At 38.6% G+C, this 27061-nt stretch overlaps 1 protein-coding gene across 3 annotated transcripts; it reads right to left on the bottom strand.

The window, feature by feature from the left end:
* Nucleotides 1–1037: 1037 nt before the first annotated feature.
* RHOT1 (ras homolog family member T1) lies at nt 1038–27031 on the bottom strand. Of its 3 annotated transcripts, XM_030961982.1 has the most exons (21): nt 26898–27029; nt 23275–23333; nt 21352–21433; nt 20390–20433; nt 19581–19634; nt 19171–19223; nt 18519–18627; nt 17995–18096; nt 16503–16601; nt 15966–16074; nt 15268–15388; nt 14344–14428; nt 13754–13899; nt 13042–13142; nt 12704–12834; nt 12265–12348; nt 11404–11523; nt 10861–11063; nt 9361–9483; nt 3829–3972; nt 1038–2386 (listed from the first exon to the last, which is right to left on the bottom strand). In XM_030961982.1, exons 1-21 carry the CDS (start codon nt 26932–26934, stop codon nt 2269–2271), a joined length of 2124 nt encoding a protein of 707 aa, XP_030817842.1. In that variant the 5' UTR covers nt 26935–27029; the 3' UTR covers nt 1038–2268. The 3 variants fall into 3 exon arrangements, with proteins under 3 accessions (XP_030817842.1, XP_030817841.1, XP_030817840.1); XM_030961980.1 differs by lacking the exon at nt 3829–3972 and having other exon boundaries at nt 1861–2386; XM_030961981.1 differs by lacking the exons at nt 3829–3972; nt 9361–9483 and having other exon boundaries at nt 1229–2386; nt 26898–27031.
* Nucleotides 27032–27061: the final 30 nt, after the last annotated feature.

The raw sequence follows: 27061 nt of genomic DNA, 5'->3' as shown, positions 1-27061 counted from the left end.
TCAAAGCTGAGGGATGAAGGATGTGTCTCCAAGGAAGATGAATCAAGGTCTTTGTCCTCTCAGTGACTTTACACCATGGTCAGACAATTCATGCATCAGACAAAGCAGGAAGAAATTAAGTCTGGTTGTGGAAAATACAAAGAAAGAAGTTATTAGAAAATGGGCGGCGCCAGAAGAAAGAAAACAAATTGCTGTTGAGAGTAAGTGGGCTGGGGTGCTGCTCCTTCTTCCCAGCACTTAATTGCAGTAGCTAACTTTTGGACATTCTTCATTATATAGAGAAGAAGAATTTCCCCTCACGGTAACTCATGAGAAGAAGAATTTCCCCTCACGGTAACTCTAACCCTCACAGGATCCAGGAGTGCTTGGCTAGCGGCACCAGGGCTCCCTCAGGCCTGGATGAGGCTACAGCAGAGCTGGATAGCAAGACTTGTACGCTGTTCCCTAAGAAAATTCCTGCCCCCAAACCACTGGGGAAGACCTGTTTTATATAAGCAAGCGGGGATCCGCTCCGTCCCTCACCTGCGCTGGCCGCCTCGGGCCGTGAGGGCGGCCAGGCAGCGCCTCAGGGGGACGGCAGAACCCGCTCCCGCCGGGCCGGGCTAACGGGGCCGCTCGTTCCTCACGGGAACGGCCGCTCCCGCCGGGCCGGGCTCACGGGGCCGCTCGTTCCTCACGGGAACGGCCGCTCCCGCCGGGCCGGGCTAACGGGGCCGCTTCCCGCTCCCGCCGGTCCCGGGCTCAGCGCGGCCCCGTGAGCTCGGCGGCAGCGCCCCCTGGCGGCCGGTCCCGGGCGGGCTGGGGTCCCTCGGGGGATTCCCTCGGGAGCATCCCGGGACTCCCCACAGCCCCCCCGGGAACGCCGCACTGCTGGAGCCTCTTTAATCAACACGAAAATATGAACCAATTCACTGCCCACAGCTTCCTACACACCACTGAACTACTTGGTCTTTTCTCCCAGTCTTTGTCCTTGACAGTAAATTCGAAGTTCATAGCTGACTATTTGTATTTCAGCTTTTAAGTATCATCGAAGGCACTTTGGTCTTCTGATATAAATCAGAAATAAACTTCTAATGGAGGCATGAGAGAAACTGCACTGCTGAGATATGTAACCTCCAACAAATGAGAGCACCAGCAGCATCCATTCATGTAAAGGACAAAGTTCTGGTAAACTACACCTTTCAGGGCACAGGAAGGTAAAGAAAAAGAAGAAAAAGACAAACACAGACACAGTACACAGTTATTTTATTGAAATAACTTGAAAAGGCCAGCAATGGAAAAATAGGTTTGTCATGAGGAATTTAATGTTTGGTTTACTTGATCGTTAAAAAAGCTGTGTCTATAGGTAATTCTAGCCCATTACAGAATGCACTGTGATCCATGCAACTAATATACTACAGTAGAATAGGCACTGTGTACTATTGCAGTTTTCTCTTATACACAGCCTTCAATGAGTATGACTGACAGATGTGAGAAATTAAACTGCAACACTTTCCAAATTATAACCGTTTAGAACATACAAAATTTGCTCATCTGATTCATGAGGGTTATAAAACACAACATAGTGAAAAATGAAAAACACGGGTTACACACAGTGTATGAAGTTGATCTGGCAGTTTTCAAAGTTTTACTTTTTTCCTCTTAAAAGAGACCGGATTCTAAATATGTCACTGGTCATGTAAAATACAAAATCATAGGCCAGGACAGCAAAGGTGACTCTTTCCTGAAATACATGATTAGAGGGGCAAATTTGTTCATCGGTTAAAAATATGAACAAAAATCACAAATTCTGCCTGCTATAGCTTATAGTCCAAAAAGATGAAGTCACTTCAGATGAATGTGAAATAAATAAGCAATCCTTGAGGAAGTATGATCCTTGAGTTGAGTCTACTCTACTGAAAATGAATTTCACCTATACACTAGAATGTCACCATGGTGAACATCTAAGAACAGTATTTTGAATAGGTTTTTGGGAAGCAATGTCTTACTTGCTTTAATATGTACATGTTATTTACAACAAATTCCCTTTTGGCCTTACAAGTTAAGCCATTTTAGCTGGCTGTTAAGATGCAATTCCTTTTTTCCACACATTATGCAATACTGTAGTTGGAGCTATAATTTAAAATAATCTTAAGCATGAATTACAAATATTAATAAAGTAACTCTGCATATATAAATATTTCTAGCAGAATTTAAAGCATTCAGAATGTACATAAAAGTGGTTTTTTATTTATTTATTTGGTAGGGCCAGATGTGCTTCTTCTCAGATCATCGCTGCTTTAGTAGTGCTTTGTACATGGCAAAACCCAAAACTGCAAACACAGTAGCACCAAAACTTGCTCGGAGCCAGAACGTTGAGCTCTTGAGGTCCGCTTGTGTCACATGCCTGAAATTTAACACACATACAGAACCAGGTTAATTCCATGACAGGAACTCCAGACAGCTTGTGCTAAACTACTCTGCTTTTGGAAATTCATCACTACACTTGTCACAGGCAGACAGCTCACAATTCAGCCTTACGAGCCTTTACACTCATTTTGCTTTTCTTAAAGCTCAGGATTTGATCTGCCGCCCTGAGCACATCCAATCTCCCTGAAGTCAGAGTGCTCACACAGCTGAGGAGAAATGCAGGAGCAGATAATTTCTCATGGATGTGGAGAGGGCAGGGTGTCTCCTTTGAGAGTACCAGCAAGCATTCAGGAAAGGAAAACAAAAATAGCTACAAATAATTAGTAACCCATAATGAGAACAACTCTGTCCAGCAAAATCCTTTTTTCTTTCTTTCTTTTCTAAATGTTGAGTTTAATATTTCTGCTTTTCCATTAAAAACTTCCCAGTCCTGTTGAATATCTACTTATTCTACCTCCCAAAAAAGTTTATTGACAAGTAGCAAGTAATATTTTTCCAAAAGCTAGAATCAAACCATTTTAAAATCCCTTTCTTCCCAGTAGTCACAAGAACAGCAACAGTCATCCAACACCAAGCTGAAAGCTAAGAGAGAGTGCAAGTGAAACAAGCAGTGACAATGGCACCAACAGAAAAGACAGTATGGAGTGACTGTATGACAGAAAACCCACACCTCACATGGCAGTGAAGACAGGCAATGACCCAACTCTCCCAAATATTGCAAGAAGTCTGTGAACATGCTCAGGTAAGCAAGGCTGGCCACCCTTAACAGCAGTCTGAAGTATGACAGCTTACCAGAAAGCAGGAGCTACCATTTAAGACAAGTTATCATAAATGCCATAATTCAAAGCACAGGAAGTTCCTAAACAATAGTAAAGCTGACTTTTTGTTTGTTTGCTTTAGAGATAGAACAGAACTTCACTAGCCTACACGTTTTAGCCTGTGTTAATCGCCATGGGTTACTCAGTGAAGCTGCAGGAGGGTTAAGTAAAGGAGCAGAGATCCTAAGCACACACAGGAGTTCATAGAGTGAGAACTGCAGAGCTGTAGCTCACAAGCTGTTTAACAGAGCAGGAATTGCTACTTGCTATCAAAACACACAAAACCAGTTTTGGATATGCTTTAGTAGACTTCTGCAGGAGCCATAACAGCCAGATAGTTAATCAGAGTTCTGCCATACCACATGCTGAAGAACAGGCTCTTTGATGAACACACAGTTGCTCTTTAGTCTAAAAAATCCTGATCTTATTTAAGAATGTCTTGCTGGGTTATAGAACAGACCAAATCCAAGAATTCCTGCAAGCATTAGTTTTTCTACAGCTAGTTTTGACAAAGTCTCTGCAAACTGGATGTCAGGTGGCTTGCTGAGGGGAAGACAGGGAAAAGGCAATGGCAAGGTCACCTGGGTTTGGCTGTTGTTACCTGTCTTCAAGCAAACGTGGACCAAGAGATGACTCCATGAAGATGGAATCTTCTACAGAGTGGACGGCGTGCACCTGCTGCATAATCCTGCTCTCCTCGTCTGCTAACAGCATGGCCCCCACCTCAGCTAGGTAGGCTCTTAACCTTTTCACACACATGCACAGTGCAGTTCATTGCATGGCTCAACAACAGCAACCCTCTCAAATCAAAAAGCCCAGAGAGTTTCTGATTTATAGCCACCTAGCCCCTGATTCTTGTGCAGTTGTTAAAAACTTAAGTCTTGGGGAAAACCAGAAACAAATCAAGTTTGTGCTTTTAATAAGCAAAGTAAAATGTATGATTTCATGTCGCTAAATGCCATTGCTTTAAGGACAAAGAAACCTGTTTATGAACTGGATTTCTCTTCCCATTCCATCTCCACAGCCTCAACTTCCATGTGTCCCACAGGACACTGCAATACATCTGCACCATATGCACATTAGCCATAAAAATGAGATCCCACTACTGTTGAGAACTCAAGGACTGTATTTTATCACTCCAGTGGTAGTTTGAGGTCATTTCTTAGTAAAAGGCTGTGAAATCCTTTTCTTCAGATATGTAAATTACAAAACTAATCTGTGTATGTAACATAAATCACTTGTAGGTAACATGATTTTACTAGATTACATGACAAGCTCTGTTGGATAGTACACAGTGCCTGTCCTACTGCTGGATGAGTATTTGTGTAACTAACAAGTCTCCAGTTTAATTTGGTTAATTCAAATGCCCAACTATTTGTACAATTTAAAACCCCATCCCTTTAAATATGTAAATCAATGTTTAAATTGCAAATTAATGCTTTTGCATTGCCTCATAAAGTACTATCTCTCACATCTAGATTTTCTGATTCTTATCTATAATTTGCCTTGTTTTGCACATGTCCATATTTAATAGTATGCAAGAAACTTGCTGAGCACGCTTCATCCTTCTAAAAACAATTAATATGTTCTCAGCCATGGTAAAATCCTCTTGTAATGTCTAAAGGGAGACTAAATTGGCTTTGATCCCTTTTCTAAGCCTACCAATAGCAGATTCTTTCATTTAAATAAGGAACTAATTCGAGACAGGGACTCGTCTTACAACTTCAAGGAAATCTACTCTGAATGTCTCAGCCTGAAAATCCAAAGTTCAAAATGCTTACTGAAATTCAGAACATTATGGATGTCTAACTGCTTTACAACTTCATAAACATCCAATTTTTCTTCTTTCAGTGTTCCTTATGCTGTCATAAAATCCATTTTTACAACTTTAATCTCTAATATTGTTTAGCTGCCATTAAAGGAACAAACAAAATCTGAGATAATAAAAAAGAATCAATATTTGTTTCTAGTGCAGGTTCTTTGACATGAGGGTGGCTACAATGCACAAAACCCTTTTTCAATACACACTGAAAAATTCTACCTTTTCAAAAAATAATGTTCAAACTTAACTTCAGTCTAGTTGTGCTTATGAAACTAATTTTCACCAGTGGTGGAAGTTACTACTGCCTTGTTAGTAAGAGAGTAACCCTGAATTAGAAAAAATATTCTCTCCAAGGGTAGAACATCTAAATAGATGTGCACTTATACACACAGAGAGTAGTAGTCAGGACTCCATAAATGAAGCAGCATTTTAAACTCTTGCTTATTAATAAGAATGATGTTTCAAACTTTCCAGGCTGCTGTGTGTACTTAATCATACAATTAGTTCCACAAATATATGAAAGTCTAGAAATTTTGCCTTTGGCACAAAATTTGGATTTTAATGCACATTTTGGAAAGAAAAAGGCATATTTTTATTCAACCTGCCCTTAACAGTGAGTCAAATACCTTGCCACTTGTTGACTAAGATCTTTGAAATCTGGACAGGTTTTTTTTCAAGAGACTTTAACAACTCACAAGAAGTTTGTCACATACACTTGCTAAGAAGTTAACTGAGCATGCCTGCCATGGGTACACACAGAAAACTGCTGAGTTACACACTGACGCTGACACTTTTCCCAAGGTCAGCAGCAGAATAATTCCCAGGTTTGGAAAGGTTTATCCTTAAATACAGGACTTCAAAAACATTCCTACAGCAACTTCCAAAGCATTTTAAAAGCCCAGTGCTGAGGCCAACAGGCTGCTCACATGGCTACTCACAGCAGAAGTCAAAGCAAGGTCATGCAGCAGCCTGCTCTGACAAAGGTTCTTAGCATTAATACAAGCAACTGAATTCCAAAAGCATCACATAACCTGCACGAGCTGCTGCAGCTTCCCTTCAGGCACATATTTTCCTAGGTTGCAAACTAAGTCCAGCAGTTAGAATTTGCCCCCATGCATTAGTAATCTAAAATGTGAAAAACTCCAAATGCATCTTATTATCCACAAAACCTAAAAATGGATGTAGAATGCCAATTCATTACACTCTGTTTAGAAAGAAATCAAGGGACACAGCTTTGGAAATTTCTATGCAGTCTGAGGCATCAAACAGCTTAGAGAAGGAGGAAAATAAATTAGCAATTTCTAATGTCCTAACGTAATTTTGGGGATGTCATTTAGCAATGTCCTAATTTGGGGGACACCTAAGTGTAGAGACAGATTTCTGCAATTAGATTTAAAGGCAATATGCAAGTTTTGAAAAAAAACCTGTGTACACTGCACATAGTGAAAGGTAAATTCTGGGTTATACTCTTAAAACTTCACCATTATTACAGGAAAACAGAATAATAATTTACTGTCTTAACTTTAATTTCACAGAAGGAAGGTTGTCACAGAACCCAAAACCTTAATAATAATTCCTGAAACAACCAGGTTTCATGTGGAAGTAGAATTTCACTTCAATTCCACAGTGTTTTAAAAACTTTTAAAGAAAAACATCCTCCGAGAAGTCTCCTTGATGAACTCAATTCTCATGCATTAGGATCATCTTATTTTGAAATTAACTTAGTTGACAGAAAAATGTCACTACTGTACAAGCAAAAAGCAACATGGATGATTTGAAACCAAGGGAAAAAAAAGCCAAAAATCCAAGCTCATCATTAAAGAAAGGGTTAGAATGACTGCTTTTGGTAAAACAATGTAGTAAAAAGAGATTAGGTGCCAGCCAGCCAAATTCAAGTGAACACCTAAAGGAAAGAACAAATTAAAACTATAAAAATACTACAGGCTATTAGCAAGTCTCATACATGCATGTCCAGTGCTTTGAATGCTGTGCCTCCTTCCTCAAAGAACCAATAAATTGTGACCCTGGGCAGTTCAAACCAACACAGCAATCTCCAGGCTCAACCTGCCTTTCTGACAGCCTGCAAGCCTCAGGGGAAAACCTGAAATTTGTTCACAGAGAGAAACTGAGGGGAGCATGAGCAGGTTTCTCAGTTGCACAGAGGCAATGTTCTTCCTTTAATTACTACAGTGGGAATATTCAAATGTGATTTTTTGTTGTGCCTTGGTAACAGTGTTTAAGGGTTACTTAGCAACAAAGGACACAGGAAGGGGTCCGTGTGAAAATTTCAGTTTACCTGAAAAGTTTCCACAGCCTAAGGGAATAGAAGGGGATCAGGAGAATAAAGTACTCACTAGAAACCTCCTTCCCGCATCAGTTATCTAACTTTTGCCCAACTAGCTGACCTAATGGTAAGCACTTGTGAAGGCAGAGTAAGAAAATTTATAGAGACTAACTGAATCAGAAAGTCCTTCTTGATCCAAATGCTTTCTCTAACCACACATCACTGGATGTATGATTTTTATAAGACAAGAAATCCACCTCACCCTCCCATGCCTACAACTGGGAGCTATTTCCTTTTGTTTAGAGGTATCACAGTCCTACCATATGTGCAGCTATGCAGCAGTTCATGTGCTGAAAGGTAAATAACCTGCAGCAAGGTGTTTGGTTAGGGACTTGGTGAGATGAAGTGAGCATGCTGGAAACCTGGAACAAACCCTAGTGACTGAGAGACAAGAGGATTCTAGCAAATAGTTCTTTCAGGAGGGAAGTGTCTGTGAGGAATTCTCCTCACCCTGAATTACAGACTTTTTAGGCAGTAGTGGATTCCTATGTTTGTTACAGACTCCCTAATGATAAGGTGTGGAATGACAGCATCCCAAACCTCAATAAAATATTTCAGTACCCTGAGACCCTGGCAGCACTTCAGAGGAATGAAGTTCAATGTCCAATGCAGGACTCAAAAAACCCCATACAAAAGAGAAAAAAATCACAACAGCAAATGGAGCAACCCATACCAGCTCCAAAAAATGAAGATGTGTTAGAGGAGATTTCAGCCTCAATAATGAAGAGCTGGGATTTTCTAGTAGTGACTGCTCAATGAAGTTTTAGAGTGACAATATGCAGAGATTGCTGTTTCAAGGTATTTCTGTCTATGGGATAACTGCTGTAGAACAGATGCAGCATGAAGAGCCTCACTCATTCAGTCTTTTCCTAAGCTAATGAATTTTTCACCCTTCCTTGAATTCTCACTCTGTGGTTAACACTTGTATCTTGGATTAAAGTGGTATTTGATAAGTAGAATGCTCAATCCTGTAGGTGGGTGTATCAGCAGACCTCCTACATTTGTGTCATTTGCATTAAAAGGAGGCAGACACTCTTACAGGGAGCAGCTACATCTGAAACCTGTAACAAGTAGTAACATCCATGGACCAGCAGCATGTCAGGAAACCTCAACCATGGCCTCCAAATAAACACATTTCCCATCTAAGCCTCCAAGAATGCCATGGAGGATGGAACCATTGCACTGCAACAGTTGTTTGGTTTGAACTCCCATTTGCTGGGGTGCGATGACAAGTGCTGAGGTGTTAGTAAATCCTGTATGTCCAAAACTGCCTGCAGGACAAGCTATAGCACTGTTTTCAATGCTGAAAACCAGTTATCTCTCTTTACCAATTGTTTTTCCAAAAGTATCTGGAAATGCAAATGTTTAAGCATTTACCACTTACATGTTGCATTTCATTCAGAGAGGAATTGGATGTTTAAAGATCTGGATTATTTTTTAAGACACAATGCCCACTCTTTGTGTAAACCAAGCATAACACACACACAGAGAAATTCTATGAACTCCCAAATATCAAATTAGCAATTATAAACATGTCATATATTACATGGTGCTGCTGTAAGTCAAGCTGTGCCTTTATGAAAATACCTAGGCACTACCTCTAATCAATACTAAACAAACCTGTAATGTCTCAAATGAGAAACATTACACAGCTTTGCAGACACTACTTAATGACTATTAGCAGTTCCCTAAAAACACAGTCCTAATTCCTGCACAGTATTTCTGCAATCACAAAGAGCCTGAATCAACAACCAAATCGGTAATGTTTCACAAAAATGCCTAAACTAAGCTCAAGAGAACCTCCAAGTTAAACCAAGTTTGATAATTCTATGACAATTATTAAAATATTGGCCTATTTAGTGGATATGGAGTGAAAAATCTGCAGTATATAAGGTTACCAATTGGTATTCCAAAAACACCCTTTATTTTAAAAGCACACCTGGTACCTAGTAAATAAAGTTAAGGACCTGTTAAGAACTGCAGTGAAGAGTTTGTTCTTTACAGATTGCAGCAAGTCTGAGTTGAGGAAGTTCTGACAGATGCAAAATGTACACCTGTTGCAGGCGCACATACAGCGTAACCGGGCATGGCTGCGAAAACACACAGAAGGACAGGAGTTGAAATCTTGCTCATCAAATCAGGTGCACATTAGGACTGTGCCACAACCAAGAGAGATTTAGGAATAAAAGGTACATTTGAATGAGTAAGGAGAGGAGGAAAAAAAAATACACTGGGGAAGAAAGGGTACAACTACAGCTGTGCAGAATTTAAAGGTTAGAGGTTCTATGTCTTGGACATTTTGGCATCACCACCATAAACAGATCTTAACAGCAAAGCACAAACATGAATGAAAATGTCTGATGAATTTATACAAGTTCCCATAAAAGGGAATCATTTAAAGGCTTCTGAGTATGTCTGCACAGCAATAGATAACACCCCTTTTCCAAAGGAAAGGAAGCCACATTTTCTACCACTTCAAATGCACTCTTTACAGGGTGAGCGTTGCCTCTACTTTTCCCACCCTACCAAACACACATGCTTGAAAACTAAGGGAGAAGCAGGAATATTGATATGACAGACATTTGGTCAGTGCTACACTTAAGTGGTTTCCCAGTATTCCAGTGCTACAAAATGAACACAAGAGTAAAAAAAAAAAAAACAAACCCAAAACCCAAAACCAAAACTACAGCTTTACAGATGTAATTCAGTAAATTCAGTTTCAAATAATTAAAAATACCCTATTATTTTGGGTGAAAGTGACATTAGTTCTATTTATTTTAAAGCAAATGTCAGCTGTCATACTAGACTCCATCTGCTGTAATATTTATGTAGTTCATCACCATATTAAAAGCTTCACCCACCAAAAAAAAGAGATGCAAAGTGAGTTTAGCAACAGTGAGATTGTGTAGTGAAGAAGAATCTGAGTTTAAGTATCTTGTACCTGAAGTCCAAAGATGTTTACACAAAAATTCTATTAAAATTATAATATTTATTAGATGAATGAACTGAAGCAGATAGTAATAAACACCCTGAAAACAAAAAATATTTTGAGCAGTGCACTGGCGGAACTGTTGTGCACTAAGGGGCCATTGCAATCAGCTGTCAAACTGAGCTACCAACAAGGATTACAGCACAACTCACTCTCAAAAATACCAAGATGTAAAAACTTATGTACTTTTTATATCACCAATATGGACCAAACAGAAGCCTGTTGGTTGGAATTTGCATCATGAGCTGGATGAACTAGGGTATTCTCCAACTTAGCAACAATATCTGAGACTGATGTCTGTGTTGGATCTATGCCTAGTTCCTCAATTTGAAATGGTTTAAAGACTCTACTGAGGCCATTCATGTCTCTCTGTTGCTAAAGCTCAGTGAGGCAGTTCCATCCTGTGGCTAACAATGGCATGCAGTGAGTGCTGCTGTGTGACCATGCACATGGAAAACAGAACAGCTCCAGTACTTACGGATACATTGCCATAGTTGTCAGTTTTACAAAGATATCCTTACTCGGCACATCAGCAGTATTACAAGTAAAGGCTTGGGGTGGAGGCATTTTGTGTTTTCTGCAGAATTCAGCAGGAGAAATACTATATTCCTGTCTAACTTCATGCAAGTCGGACTTGGCAGCTACCACTAAACATGGTATTCTGCTGTCCATGAAGTGCTGCTGCAAATTTAAAGAAAAAGAAGTGAAAGAAACAGTATATGAAAAATTCAACCTGGAACAGGCTGTATTACACTGTTTGCAGCAGCATTAAGATATATTCATGCCACTGAAGTCAGGCATTTCTAGAAGCAGAGTAGTTTACATAGAAAAGCAGATGTTTGCTTTGTATGAGTAACAGAAGTGCACCACTGCTAAGGCATCCTGATAAATAACCAGCACTTAGAAATAAAATGTCTTTTAAGCACTAGAACCAGTGTATAGGTCAGGTAACTGATACTGAATATTTAGTCAATGAGAAGAAATATAAATGTAGAGGTTTGTAAATATAAACTCTACAAACCTTAAAAATCCTGGCACAGTACTCAAAGGATTTAGGATTACTGACATCATATACCAGGCAGACAGCATCGCATATGGTCTCAGCATCAGTTAAAAAGTCTGAGTCACTGACATCATGTAGCTGGAAAAAAAGATGGTTACAGAGGGAGGAAAGCTTGTTATTATGCAGTTAAAGGAATTTTGTCTCATAATTTTTATAGCTTATTTTTATGTATCCTTCAAACTAATGGACTGACAATAGGCAGAATTAATGAAAAATAACAGTAGGAATTTACCATGCAGCCAGCATATGTGAGCTGTTAACATCACATCTGCAGGCAATCACCACCTCAACATAACAAGTGATATTTACTTTAAAACAAGGGCTTAGACACCTACAGAAATGGGCATTCATCCTACAGAGGAAAACCACAGAGCAGGACTAGATCGCAGAGAACAAAGAAAGAGATCATATTATCATAAAGGAGAACTAGAATGGAACAAGCCTTAAAGAACTGATTTCTCCCACTGAATACTAATTTTAGCCATTCTAATCACTCTGTGTGACAGATACTTCTTACTGAATAGGTAGACTGACTTCTGATCATTTATCACATGTTATAATTTGATACCCTGCAGTGTAACCATAAATGGACTAGGTTTTGTACAACCCAGGTCAAGGTTTCAAAAATAACAGGGGTCTGACCAGGTTTGGCTAAATTATCAACAAAAAAACCCAGAAGTTATTTGGGACCAAAAATAATTGGGAGGAATCCACGTTAAGAACAGAGAATTAAAACTAGTTTGTTGTAGAGGGCTCTGAATAATTCACAGAATTTTAACATTAATCAGTCTTAGGCAAACAAGAATGAGGCTGCCTTACCAGCAAGTATTTTTCCTGTCCATATACATAGACTGTATTAATGGCATAGTAAGATTTGTGTTCTGCACGTATTTGCCTCTGTCTCTGAAAAGGCAGAATTTCATGTTAGACCACAGCAACTTTTCCCTTTAAGTTAGATTTGAACAGCTGGTTTACTCCATTTATTAATGAATTAAAATTATAGTTATCTTTGGGGTTTTTTGCAAGGAAATGCATAGCTATAATCTATGATGTACAAATCATTATTGCATGCAATAGCCACTGCCAAAATAGCATAAAACAAAAAAAAAAAACCAAACTCCTCCTTAGTAATTCTGTATTTCCTCAAAGAACTCTGCAAACTGAGTAATAACCATTAAAGCTCTAAGATCAATCACTTCTGCTGTCTAATCTTAACTCCAGAGCATATATAGGTGAATACAGGCAATATGTTTCTTACTATTAGATTTCTTCCAAGAAGAGCTTGAAGAACTCCACTTTTCCCACAGCCTTTCATTCCAACAACATTGCATCGGAAGACATTGCGCTGAGTCTGTTTTTTCTGGAGGTCTATCTTTTTATCTCTTGTCACTTTTGGAAAAACACAAATATTTTTCACAAGATATAAATGCATGTGAAAACATGAAAATGCACACAAAACAATCTTTCAAAAATATTAAAGGTTTCACTTGAGCAGAAAGTAAAAGAGAGTAAATGAAAATAGATGAACCATCAAACAATTTACTCTCTAGTATATTTCTAAATTTAAATTTCTGTGTTGTATCAAATTTTTATTACCTGTAATTGCTGATGCTTGAGATTCTTGCTCTGCAAGTATGGAGTACCCTAAATAACCCAGGTACTCCAAGCAACGCTGCACATCCAGGTATGTGGTTAGTCTGGCAAAGGGGACAAAAAAAATTTTCAATTGTCACCATCTGAGGTACCAATTCTTTATAGTACTGAAACAATCCTTAACTCCTATCTCCAGATTGACATGATAGAAATATTCCTGGCACTATGCAGTACTGAAGGACAAAAGTCTCTTAGAGTAGGAGGTGATAACCAGTCTTACTGGTCACCAGAACTCTACAAAGGCAGTACTTGCAGAGGCCTGTCAACCCACACTGTATTTTCTTATCTCCCCAAATAACATTTTTCTCATTTTCTGTATTTTAAATTGGGAAAAAAACCCCTTATTATTGAGCACCATTTTTCAAATCATCTCTAAGGGGTAGAACAACAGCAGTAACATTTCAACAGGAATCATAGGGATTTCCACATTTTGAAGAGACACTTCTTCATTGTTAGCAGTAAATACTGGCCAAATCCTGAACGGGTTATAATAGCAGTCTGAAGATCAGGCCACTGGATGGATATAAAAACTTGACTGCTTGGATCAATTTTCAACTATAAAACTTCTGCTCTTTCCAATAGTTTTTAAGAGGAATCTACAAACACATGATCGTACCCAAAGTTCCCAACTAAAAATGTCCTGTATCACACTTACGTCCACTGCGAGAGAAACCCTTGGTATGTGATCCATCCTCTTTCATTTGTACAAACTGTGTTGTTCACATCAGGTCCCCATGGCATGTAAGGGAAGACTTTGAACAAGTCTTTCAATTCATCAGGAGATAAAGCACAATCTCTATCCTGAAACAAAATACGGTATCAGACATAATTTAATTAGTGTCTATTCTAAACTGGCATTTTCTTGCTGTACACTTGCAAGATTCAAGAAACCAAGCTTATTTCTTTTTAATCATTGTTCTTTCCTTGTTTTTAATAAGGTTAAATGTATGAGCTAGTTAAAAACAATTTGGTACTACAGCTATAACTGCCAACTCTCCTTGCAGACAATCATAAGCAGCAGGTTAGTTCTGATTCTATTTGGTACTACAGCTATAACTGCCAACTCTCCTTGCAGACAATCATAAGCAGCAGGTTAGTTCTTCAGCAGTAGGTTAAGCTGAAGCCAGTTTCTGAATAAAATGACATCATGTTAAAAACATGTTTTTGTTAGCAAAACTCCTGACAAACCAAGGCTTGTAAGTATAAAGACACATACACACACACACTCTCAAATTAAATGCTTACCAAATCATGTTTATCAAAAATACTTTGAAGAAACAAGTAGGCATGATGATTTAGTTCTGTTGTGCAGTCAGGGGGAATTTTTAGGCTGTTCATTGAAAACAAAAACAGATACAAGAAGCATTATTTACGAAATACAGAACATTAAAACTCAAAATATATACTTTATGAATTTTAACATTTAGTATCTGACTTGGCTCTTAACTTTAATTTATCTTCACATAGATCAAAGCACATACTTTTTATTAGGAATTCTAAAATGATGAGTGAATGCCTTTATATGATATATAGCTGTACAGTAATCACATTTTTGTTGGTTTGCTTTGTTTTTGCACTTTGGGGTTTGGGGTTTTTTAACAAAAAAATGATGCAATTACATTTTTTAATAGAAGCCACAGAATTGGTCAATCTCTTTTTAATTTGGGGATTTTCAATAGGTCTCAAATGCTATGAAAATACTGACAAATCTTTTAGAATTTAATAACAATAATAATACAATTAATCACATACAGTAATCAACTGTTCAAATTTATGTTCCAGTTTGATACTAAGAATCTCTTCTGCCACCTTTTTTATGAAGAAGAGAAGAGAAGAGAAGAGAAGAGAAGAGAAGAGAAGAGAAGAGAAGAGAAGAGAAGAGAAGAGAAGAGAAGAGAAGAGAAGAGAAGAGAAGAGAAGAGAAGAGAAGAGAAGAGAAGAGAAGAGAAGAGAAGAGAAGAGAAGAGAAGAGAAGAGAAGAGGAGGAGATGATTTGGCACAAGGGAGTTCTTCCTTTGTGCTCAGCCACCTGAAGGTTTTGGCTGGGTGGTCATTAAGTAAGGGAGGTAACACTGCGTTAAATAAACACAGTGGAATAACCCTCTCCTCCTGCCAGAGCAGGAGCAGCAGAGCCTGAACTCAAGCTCAGGAGGCTGAAGTGGTACCTACGGAGGGAACAGGTACTCTGGTGTGAGCTCTAAGTCATCGTCGTAGCCAAAGCGACGCAAAACAGTCCAGGTTGTCTCATGCCTTCCTCGTTGAATGAAAAGTGTGTGTAGAAAAAGAAAACCTAAAAATAAAAAATGGTGAAATCTTAAGGTCCTGAAGTGCTCTACCTGCTACAAGTGTTTTCAATACAATCAGTATCAGATATGGAAACAAAAAAAGCTCAAAATACACATTACGATTTTAAACCTCCTGGGTGATAGTACCGCATTACTCACACAGACTGAACATTCAGAAATCATGGTATTTGTAAAAGTGTTCTCCAAGGAACCATTTCCTTCAAACAATCCCCTTGGTTTTCTGTTGTTGCTTGCTTTTTCCAGTACCAGCATTTTAGAGCTGTATGAAAATAAACCCAGTATTTTCAATAGTTTAAACCAGAAAGCTTTAGCCTGGAGGAGCCCGGAGGGGGATTTAATGGAAGAGTGCTTTGAGTTTTCTTGTATCAAAATAACTGGATAGGATTTTTGTTTGGCATTTCCCAGGGCTTAAAGAACACCAAGATATCACTGTTTAGCAAGCTCAGCTCTTGCAGTCTGAAAATCAAGACAGAGATCATATTCCAAAAGACCACCTTTTTCATGTAACAGTGATGATCAACTGTATAAATAAACATTTTTTAAGAGTTAAGTAAGACTCACCTTTTAATGTCAATCCATTATCTGCAACTCCATCACTTAGGTTTTTCCTGACTACATTCTTTACGTCTTCCAAAGCTTGAGGTGCCAGTGGTGTATTAAAACAAATTCTCTAACACAAAACCCAAAAACAGCATGTTAGGACCACTGGCTACTGAGCTGGCCAAACAGCATGTCCTGTATGAAATACAGCCTTAAAAATTCTGATAAGCTGGTTAAGGACAACACAATCTCTTAGTGGAAATAAAGGCATAAAAACTGCATTTCATTTTTAAGTACATTAATAGATTTTTTAAAATTTTGGTCTTGAACTCAAATTTGAGCAATGGTTCGAAATAAAAATAATTTCATTTCTGTTTGTACAAATCCATTCTTCTATGCTGCACTTGAGACCAAGTATTTAGGCCTGATTCCCTTACAGTTCACATTTCTATTATTTATTCAAAACCAATCAATCATTTGTTTTCTAGAATTATACAGCATATATATAGCATTACATAGCACCTTCAAGCATGGTGGAAAGGTAAGCAAGAGAGGTACCTGAAAGAAGTTGAGCTCTGCATCATTGAGAGTACCATCATTATCTTGATCAGAAATTCTAAAAATGCGAGTCAGTGCTTTAATACAGGCAGGTTTCATCTAAGGAATAAAAGGAAGTTCAGTATCTTTCTAGGCTTGAATATAAAAAGATTACACTGAAGGACACCAGGCAGCTCAATCACATGGAAACACACACTAGTCTTCATTTACAGTTTCAGAACAGAGACATTCATTCACATGTACACAAAAGTAAAAAGCAAGAGGAAATAAAAAATTGATTTAGCAAATTTATATCCATAAATTTAAAACAATTATTCCACATTAAATGTTTTTCTATTCCATTATTAGAAAAATCTCAAGCTCTTCACAAGCTGAAGGTGGCACTACTGTTATTAAAAAAATAAAACTCAGCTCTCTAAATTCAGTCTTATTGCTACAGAAAACTTTGAGAAACAACTAAATAAACTGGGTTTTTTTTTCCCCCCAAAACATTTTCTGGTGGGGAAAAAAAAATCACCTTAAAGTCCCAGTGCTTTGCAAAACTAAATAGGTCTAGAACTACAGCCAGCTCATGTCAAACATCAAATACTGAAAACCTTCACATGGCTCATTCATCTACCAGGCAAAGCATCGAGCATATGGACTATCTCTAGGACAAAAGAACTGCTAGGATACCTTCCAAGTGAAGGAAAACAGACACTGGTAATTCTCTCCCAACAACTACCGTGATGATGGACTCTTCTCTTCACAGAGGTCACACAGATTGCATAGACATTGGTTTTGGAAAACCAAAAAGATTTCAGCACAACAATTTTATCACAACATTACTAACTCATATAGATGATTCTGATGGAAGAAATCAAAACAGGGTTATTCTCTGATTCTCTACTTAACAAAGTATTTACAGCTGAAGCAACTTTCCTACTTCCCAATACTAAATGGATACAATTGGAGATTCTATTTATACTTGCCCAGAAAATTTAAAAAAATAAAATACTCCTTCATAATATCCTCAGCTAACAACCTGATCCCTAAAAACCAGACTCATCACTTGTTTCTCACCCCTTTTGCCAAAGTTTCCCAAGATTCTCAGAAAAAAAAAATTCTCTTAGATCAGGCCAAGTCTAGAGTGTTTTCCCTGAAATAAATGGAGTTCCTGTGAAATGTACACCTAAAGGAGAACTGAATTGAAGACATAATTTGGGTCACATTACATTTGGCTCAAAGCCATGAGCAAAGCTTCTCATTTTACCCAGCAGTTCACACAAGCAACAAAAAACTGTCCTCACTGCTTTGAAGGAAGAGGAAAGACAGGCCAGGTTCATACATCACAAAACAGCCCCAGTGGTTCTGGGATGCAATGCCTGACATTTAGGGGTGGGGTGCTGGTAGCAGAACAGACTAAGAGATGCAAAATCCACTGAAAAGGAACAACCAGGAAAGTGATTCACTCCCCCCAAATTATTTGCTCTGAGAATCTATGGATAAATACCTCTTTCTCCTCTGGGCAATAAAGAGGACCTGTAGGATGTAGAACAGCTTTCTGTGCATAATAAAATAGCTCAGATATATTCTTCAAGTTTTTGGCTGAACACTGAAAGAGAAATCCTCACATTGATTAGCTAGTTTCTTGACTATTTGGCAATTTCTTCTGAAATTTAAGTAAGCATCAAATTTTTAAAGACTTAAGCCCCTCCTGTCGGTACAGGGCTGGTCTGGAAAAAAGACCAGCCCCTGTACCTGCTCAATTAATTCACAAATGAGGTTTCACTACAATCTGCTGTCATACCAAGAACAGAAATCAAAAAGCAGTATCTGCTTTGGAGAAAAAAAAAAAAAAAAAGAGACATATCTACACATTAAATCAATTCTGAATCACTATTATAATTACTCATGTTTGAAACATTTAGTTGGGAAAAAAACCCATAATCCCTTTTTCTACTATAAAGTTACCATACATGCTAGGCAAGAATGTATTCTCTGTTACTTTCTTTAACTTCAGAAAGTCTTGCATACCTCTACACAAGTTTCTATTTCTGTATATTGATTCATAATGGGAAGGATAGTTTCCATACTGCTGTACTCCACTAGATCAGACTTGTTTCCAACTAATATAAGAGGAAGCCTAAAAACAAAACAATATTAAGAGCTTTATAGACAGATGGATAAAAATATGTATCTTCATTTAGCATTTTATGTCCCACCAGAAAGCACGGTATTATTTTCATGATGTAATTAAATGCCACTGGAGGCAATGGGCAAAACTAAATGGCAGCAGTTTAAATAAAGTGTTTTGATATACACTTAGACAGAAATGTACTTCTTGTTGATTCTACAAAACCCACACATTTACATACAATGCTAACTAATCCCATTGCTATTACCCAAACCAGCATCAGCAGAAAAGCTATGCAGACTGTAGAGCCAAAGCCAGTTATACCATAGCAAATATAAACACACCTGGTAAAAGCTGCCCATGAAATTCAAAATAAATAACATTGCTGGCACATGAAACAGACCTACATACTTCAGATCTCTCACTTCTTGGACTTCTTATACAAACTTTAAGTTTAGTATTTGATTGTCTTAAACAATTAACATCCTCAACACTGCATTGACACCCATCGATGCGCAGCCTAATTCACACTTCTCATCTTTACTTAAGCACCTGCTATCTTTGTCTGTCCTTTCATTGATGAGAGGAATCCATCGACTCGTTACCTAAAGTGGGATTAAAAACAGACATGAAAAATACATATTCAAATTAAGTGTGACTGAACTGTGCACAAGTTTCACTACAACTGCTACTGCTTCTTTCCCAAAAAGGCACATACTGACCCACAAAGAAGGAAACAAAAATTGGAGCTGATTCATGAGCAACGTTCTCAGACAAGTGAAATGACTAAAAACTCATATGTGGAAATGGAGCAGAAGCAAACCCACATCTGTTCATTCTCTTAACAACTGATCTCAAACTCCATCTCAGGCATTTCAAATGTCTAATCCAGATTTCAGCTTGACATCAATTAACAGTGCACAAGTTACATCTCAATAAGGGGATAAAATGTGTTACTGTACCTTATCAATAGAATTCTTGTTGTTAACAGCATAGACTATACAAATCACATTTGCCTGAAATGAAGAGAAAGGAAAGGCATGGAATTCCACTGCTCAGAAACCCCTGAGCAACACAGACAATTAAAGACCATACAAAACAACATCAGAGTAAACTCACTATACAACTCTCTTCCTGGCTTGTTTAAACTACTTGGAGCCTGACCAACAAGATTAAAACAAAGAATTTATATGGCGAGAAGTGCCAAAAAGCCTGTCTTGCAGCGTGACAGTCACAGCTTGTGCCTGCAGAGACCTGTGCCACCAGGAAATCCAAACTGAAGAGTCATAACAGGCAGCCTCCACTGAAGCACCAAACTAAATGCCAGAAATGGAACACAACACCATGACAGACTGTGCAGAAAATGTGCAAAGGTGCTCAGAAAAAACTGAAAATAGGAATCAGAAGGGATGACGAAGTCACCAAGAAGCCTGTGCTATTCATACATGCATTAGTACCATGTGACAGAAAGCAGCAAAATGGATCTTTTCAGGATAGAATTATTTATACAAAACTGGCTTGCTGATCAAAGGATATTTTGGTTCTGTCCTTGAACTTGGAAGGACAAAGCTTAAGCTCAATTCACCAACACAGTGCCAGTACCTACTTTCTTTAAGATTTCCTGTAGCACAAGTCACAAAACAAAACAGAAAATGCCAAGCAAGAAAGGTTTTTTCCTTCAATTCAAGCTGAAGCCCATCTAATGCAGAGAACTTCGAAGGAAAAGACTTTTTCTGAAAGCAGTTTCTAGCAAACACTAAAATACACTTACCTGTGATATTTCATGATAAAGCTGCTCATCACTTTGCTCTGCTTCTGCATTTGATAGAAGAAGTTATTCATTAATAATAAATTTTTTTCAAACAAAATAAAAACAAAAACTTCTGAAACTGAACTTGGGTATTTCAAAATGCTCATGAGGTACCTTTGTCAAAGCCTTGTTATTTAAACTTCTTTTTATAAAATACTCTAATGAGTGCTCCTTCCAAAACAATAATTAAATTGGTCCATTAATTTGTAAGACAGAAACAGTCTGTTGCACATCAATTTTTTACAGCTATTTTGAAGAGGAATAATTATATTTGTAGAGAGGTTCTCTTTGGAACAAGTCATAGTTTGCATCCTTCTACATTTCTCAACAGCCTCTTCCTTCTATAATGTAAACTTTTACATCAGAATATCATACATGTTGATTTTATTAAAGTGGTGATGATTTTTATAGTGATACCAAGCTTCTATTAGCTGAATCTATGAAAAATTCATTAAATGGAAAGAAAAACTCCACATAAATTTAAGATCAAGTCCAACAACAAAAATGATTACTTTTTCCAGGTGGTTAGACACATCAGAGATATTTCCTCAGCACTGATGGAACAGAGAAGACAGGAAGGCACCTGCTAATGTGGCCTAACTCTTGGCTTGCACTGGAAATAGCAGAAGGGTTTTTGCAGCTGTGCAACACTTGCACAGATTTATGATAGCACATGAACCTTCACAGTGAATCTATTTATCTATTCAGTAATAAGATTAAAATACAAGAAAAAAATACAAAAGAGTAAACTGACCCAAAAAAATCATGAGATGTCCTAACTTAGAAATTCAGAAAGTTTCTACTTTACTCCAGGCTTCTCCCACCTGTAGCTCTGGTCCCAGACCTGTCTGCCTGTGACAGGGGCTGTTGAGACAGACAAACAATTCCACACCACATCAGTGAGGGTACTGAGCAGCCCCTACCTGAATAATCCACTATGTGGGTTGGCACTCTTTCAGGAGTGACATCAGCTGGAATGGTGATTTCTTCAGCTCGGGGTGGAACCTGGGGTTGAAAGGAACACCAAGAAAGAACCTTTCAAGATAATCCAGATGGTGAAAAAAACCATACACTATAATAAAACTGCCATTTAGTCAGCTTTAAACAGTGCAACTACTATTAGTTGTTCAGGTATTCGAGTACTTTTGGGTTTTATTTGTTTGGTTTTCTTTTTTTAAAAGTACTGAAAGTCACTGCTACCTTCTCATTCTCTACCTGTCTAGTTACTGCACACAGAACTTCCTGCATGCTTTGCAGAAAAGCAATGCTGTTAAGGATACATTCAATGAATACTTCTAAAAAACTCAAGCCCACTCTATCCAGCACCTAAACAAGCATGACAGACAAAATACAAATCTCAATTTTTACACAATTGTAACCTCACAACGTCCTTGCTTCTGACAGTGCTAAACATTAAATCTAGGAAATCCTGCAAAGCAAAACATGATGCTAGAAAAAGCTAATTCTGAAAAATGCTGTAAATTCTGATAGCCCTTTTTTCCAAAGAACACTAATCCATATTTGGGAACAATCAAATTAAACCTAGTTTTAATGAAAATCTTCTGCACATCTATTTATTGCCTTTCACCTGTTGACACTGAACTTTCATGACACTTTACTTTTAGTAAAACAAGGGAAAAAGAAAAGTCAATCACCACAAGAATGTCTCTTTGTAAAGCTTCAGGCTCTGCTCAGATCTTCCTCAAGAGTGATTACTGATAACACCCTACATTAAAGACTATTTCCAAGCCTGAAGTGCCTGTTAGACCCCATAATGTTGCTCTGATCTGCCTGACTGGCCTGAGGAACTGGGCAGGTCTCTTTCAGCAGCTTTTATAGGATGCAGAAATTTTACAAAAGTTTTTTTCTGTAATTTCAGGAAAATCTCATGTTATACATAAATTATGTTTTTTCTTTACACACAGATTTAATTAAATATTCTAGGTTATACTGCAGGAAGAAGTGAGATGTGAACAGGAGACTACGACTCACTAAGTACAATAAGAAACAACCTAGCAAAGGAACTGGATCTCCTTTTTAACTGCAAGGTTAGGAAGTAAATTCTATTATGTTAACAAAATTCAGTTATGTTTACAATCCAATCTTGACTCCTGAACTGTGGTAAGCTACTGATTTGCATTCAACTCTGAGCAGAGTAGATTCAAAGAGCAGCACATGATGTCTATTTTAAGACCTGTGATCAGAAGAAATAAACATTCATGTTTATATGTAAAAAGCTTAACTATTTGCAGTAGCTGTGATTCTTTTTATGGTATAAAGAAAACTATGTGCTACTTTTTCAAAGGAATAATATGTAGAAGTAGCTTTTTCTGCAGTTTTTACTTCAAGAGTCAATAAAGCATTCTTCAAAGACAGAAGTAAAGGCAATGTCTTGCTTAGTCACAAAAAATGGCTAAGTTATACAATGTGACTTTTAATTCCTCATTCTCTATTATTTTGCATTCTAATTGCTCTTTAAAGGCAACACCCCCCCCAAAAAATAATTGATGGTCTTGTCTCTTTCAGCACCTTCCCATTTATGTGTCTCTCATGTTGAAATATGCTGACAATCTGGACCAATTACAGCTCCTTAAAAAACCTACCATTCATCACATATAAAACAATTAGCTTAATTAACAACGTGAACAATAAGGAAGGAACTTAGATAAAACTTAAATTTCACATCTTCATGCAGAGATAGATTTAAATTAACCTACATCACTCTTCCTGAAGTAATTTTTGCCATTTTAAACTTTGTTTTTAAACATTACTTTAGAGCAGAGTCTATTAACTTGGTATATGACAGGATAGAAATAAAACTTAGAAAACAAATAAAAGTGCTCTACCTCTTCTGGGAATTCCTCACTGACAAGAGACATAATTAGTGATGTCTTCCCAACTCTGGCTGCAAAAGCATTAAAAACAGATATTAGATAATTTGTTTTGTTACACTTAACAGTTGTACCCCATCTTAAAATGGGAAGATTTTAAAAACATCATTTTCCAATTCACCACATTAAAATCTTTTAAGCTATTGTTTAATCATATGAAATATGGATAACAGCAATTTTCTCATCATTCTTTTTTTGCAGAAACTTGGGCTCCATCTCCCACTTCTGTATTTCCTCCAGAAGGGAAGTGAATTCTGCTCTGCCATACATAGAAGAATTGCCAGGTTTTAACCTTAATATAGAACATTTCAAGTATCAAAACAAACCAGAAATACTTTAATACAATCTCAGAAATACAAACAAAGAACACAGAGAAAAGCATGTAGAAATTAACTGTTTTTATAGAACTCTTGAGATGATAACTGCACTTAAGTCCTAAAATCCCAAGGAAGAGAGCTGGACAAGAGGACAGGAACCAAGTCTGCAGTACTTTGACTACTTTAAAAGTGCAAGAACTTAATCCCTTTGATACAAATGAGCTGTCCCCCACTAAAAGTGAAAAATACCCCAAACTACCAACCCTTCTAAAGTCACAGTTTTCTCAATCCAAGATGATAATCTCAGCTTCAGTACCCAACACCATTCAATCAAATAAATGACTTTGTTTACCTGCCAAGTTCAGATTTCTGATATCACAACTGAGTTGCTTGTTTTGACAAGCTCTAACGTGACCATTTAAAACCAAGAGTTGGTAACTTCTCTCAGGATTCCACTCTCTCTAAACCCTCTCATCTGTGGATTTTCTGGCCCTCTAAAAGTCTTGTAGGACTATTACTGCTTTATTTGGTTTTGAAACATTTCTTAAAAACCAAAATGTTCATATTCAAATATCCCCTGGGACTGTCTATTTCCAACACCTCTCAATTCAAGCAAAACTCAATTTCAGCCTGGATGTACCAGCCCCCCTTACCAGGCAAGGCACTGCTCACCAGCAGTCAGAGCCTGTGTCACTGCTCCTGCTGAAACCAACAGAAAATGTCACCAGGGGACAGAAGGTGTGCAGCTGATATCACTGTATTCCCCTATGTAACTCTATAGAATTCTGAATCTGGAAGATGAAGATGTGTGATTGTACCACTGGCTGATTTTGTGCAAGAATTGGTGTTACTGAACTGATGATCCAGTCAGAGTACACTCAACTTATCTAGGTCTATTTTTGGTACCGTAACATGTTCTGACATCCAGAAATAAAACCTTCTCTTCAACTTACCATGATGAAAAGTAGTTGTAAAAGAATTATGAAAAGCAAAGAAAAGCTGTTCTAAGGAGGAAGATTTCAGTTTTCCTTACAGAGAACAGCTGTAAACTTTTCCCCAGTGGTGCTCCCTGCAGAGCAGCAGGTTGCAGGTTTCCCAACAGCAGTGCAGTTGTGTTTCCATCAAAGATACTCAACTGAGCTCAAATCCTAACTTAAACTGCCAGGCATCCTCCTGCATCAACTCCACCTTAACTCTTATCCTGACAGAATCGAAAGAGCTTCAGAAGCTCTCCTACTTCCACAGGGAAAAAAGATGACTACTTTTCTTATAGGTAAGTAAAGTTACTAATTAGTGAAAATAGTGAAAATAGTGAAAATGTGTTTTGCACCTGACAAAGACAGTTCTAACTTCAAACAGTGGCAAAATGGTTTTGCAGATATAGAAACCCACTTCTCATGACGGAAAATATAAGATCAGTATTGCTGGAGAGTAAACGTTCAGTATCTAGAAGCTCTTGATACACTTTCTAGTGTCCTTGGGTTTCATGAAAATCCATAGGTTCTAGTGTAGAGATCTGGGTTATTTTGTTCAAATCTAGGTCAACCCTCTGCCTTTCCCAATCTGTTCATAGTCTTAGAAATAACAGCTTAAACAGTATCAGCTGACTGGGATGAAGGAAAGCAGCACAGCACTTTATGATAATTGTCCTTTTCCTCACATATAAGTCTTTTATGTCATGCTGCATAACACACTGAACATATTCTGAAAATTACTGGTGCATATGAGGACTAAACCAACTTAAACCTAAACTGTGGACCACTGGGAATGGAAAAGGCTGAGTTTTGGAACAGGCTTACAATAAAGAGTTCTTGGCATATTTCAGATTCTGAACTTGTTTTCTGCTGTTACCATTAAAAAGTGTTATATGGTCTGGACTAACTTGTGGTTTCAGACTGATAAATATACATGAGACACATACACAAAGCAGGACTGGCACTGTAACTGACAAGTTTTACCAATTTGCAAAACAAATCTGTCCCTCCTCCTCACTAAAGTCAAATAGAAGTGTAACATAACAATGCTCCCAATCTCTGATGTGTGCCAAGTAGTACACACTGCTGTATTTAAGAAACCTGTATCTTTAATATTCCCGTTTGGACACACTGTGAACCTTGATGCCAAACAAAGTACCTGTTACACCTGTGCTGAAACCACTGCACACAGCCAGCCCAAAACACAGCCTTGCCAAAGACAATGAGGTAAATCAGGCATGTATTTTAAAGAGGAATTAAACTGTGTATTCAAAGGCACCAATTCCCAAACACAGTCATGCAAAACTAAGCAAATACAATCTTAATGAGTTAGCTCTTTCTGCACAGTGACAGCTCCCTCAAGATTCCTCTCTAGAAGAGTCACAGAGAGCCTTTCTATGCAGTACAGACAGAGCCAACCTGCACCATAAAACAACTGTAAAAACTGCACTATAAATATATATGGGGCATTCAGTCCTCAGGAAAGCTTTGTTAGCAGTACCACATTCTTAGCATAACTAGGTAATTTAACTAATAACCCTTGGTAATTACTCTGTATTCTTTCCCCTCGAGGAACTTAAGCTCTCTTTGCAAACTAACAGAACCTCCTCTCTGCTATTTATACCGATGCGAAGCTGAGCCTCTGGGAGCCTTGTCAATTATTTGGGTTCCTAAGCGTGAACTTCAGGACACAATTTTAAGAAAAGGTGAAGGAATCCAGACCCACAGTACCTCTGGCATGAACCTTCGTGTGTGCTGTTTATCCAAGGTCACACAGAAAGTTAAAAGCAAAAAAAGGGATCTGGACTCTCCGGCCCTGTCCTGGCCACAAACCCACAACAGCCGACCTAGAACCACTGGGAGCACATCAGGCCACTGATTTCCAAAGTCAGTAAATGGGAAACGTGCAAGTGTGATTTCCACACGGGCAAAAAAGAAAAATTAAAAAAAAAAGAAAAAAAAAAAAGAAAAAGAAAAGCAAAAGCAAAAGTTTAGATCGGCCGTGGCCAAACACCGGGCAAGAATTTCACCCCGGTGTCATCTCCAGGGACACCCAAGCTGCACAATTCCACCAGGTGCCGGCCGTGCTGGCGCCCGGAGCAGGAGCCGAGGGGCTCCAGGCCGCGCTCCGAGCGGTCACGGCGGGCCCACCCCGACCCCTGCCCGCCCCGCGGGGCCGCCGCTGCCCCGGGCTCCCTGCCCGGGCCGGGCTGAGCCTCGCAGCACCGGGGCGATGTGACAGCCGGCGGCCCCCATCCTTCCCCGGCCCTCCCGCCTCGGCACTCACGTTCTCCCACCAGCAGGATCCGCACGTCCTTCTTCATGGCCGCGCTCGCTGCCCCCGGCCCGGGGCCGCTCACATCGGGCGGGGCGGCGGCGGCGGCGCCGCTGCGGCCTGGGCTGCCCGGGCTCCCCTCACGGAACGCGGCGGGCGCGCTACGGCGGCTCGCG

Source organism: Camarhynchus parvulus, chromosome 18 (genome assembly GCF_901933205.1).
Source record: "Camarhynchus parvulus chromosome 18, STF_HiC, whole genome shotgun sequence".
Lineage (NCBI taxonomy): Eukaryota > Metazoa > Chordata > Aves > Passeriformes > Thraupidae > Camarhynchus > Camarhynchus parvulus.
This window is presented reverse-complemented; position numbering and strand designations above follow the sequence as displayed.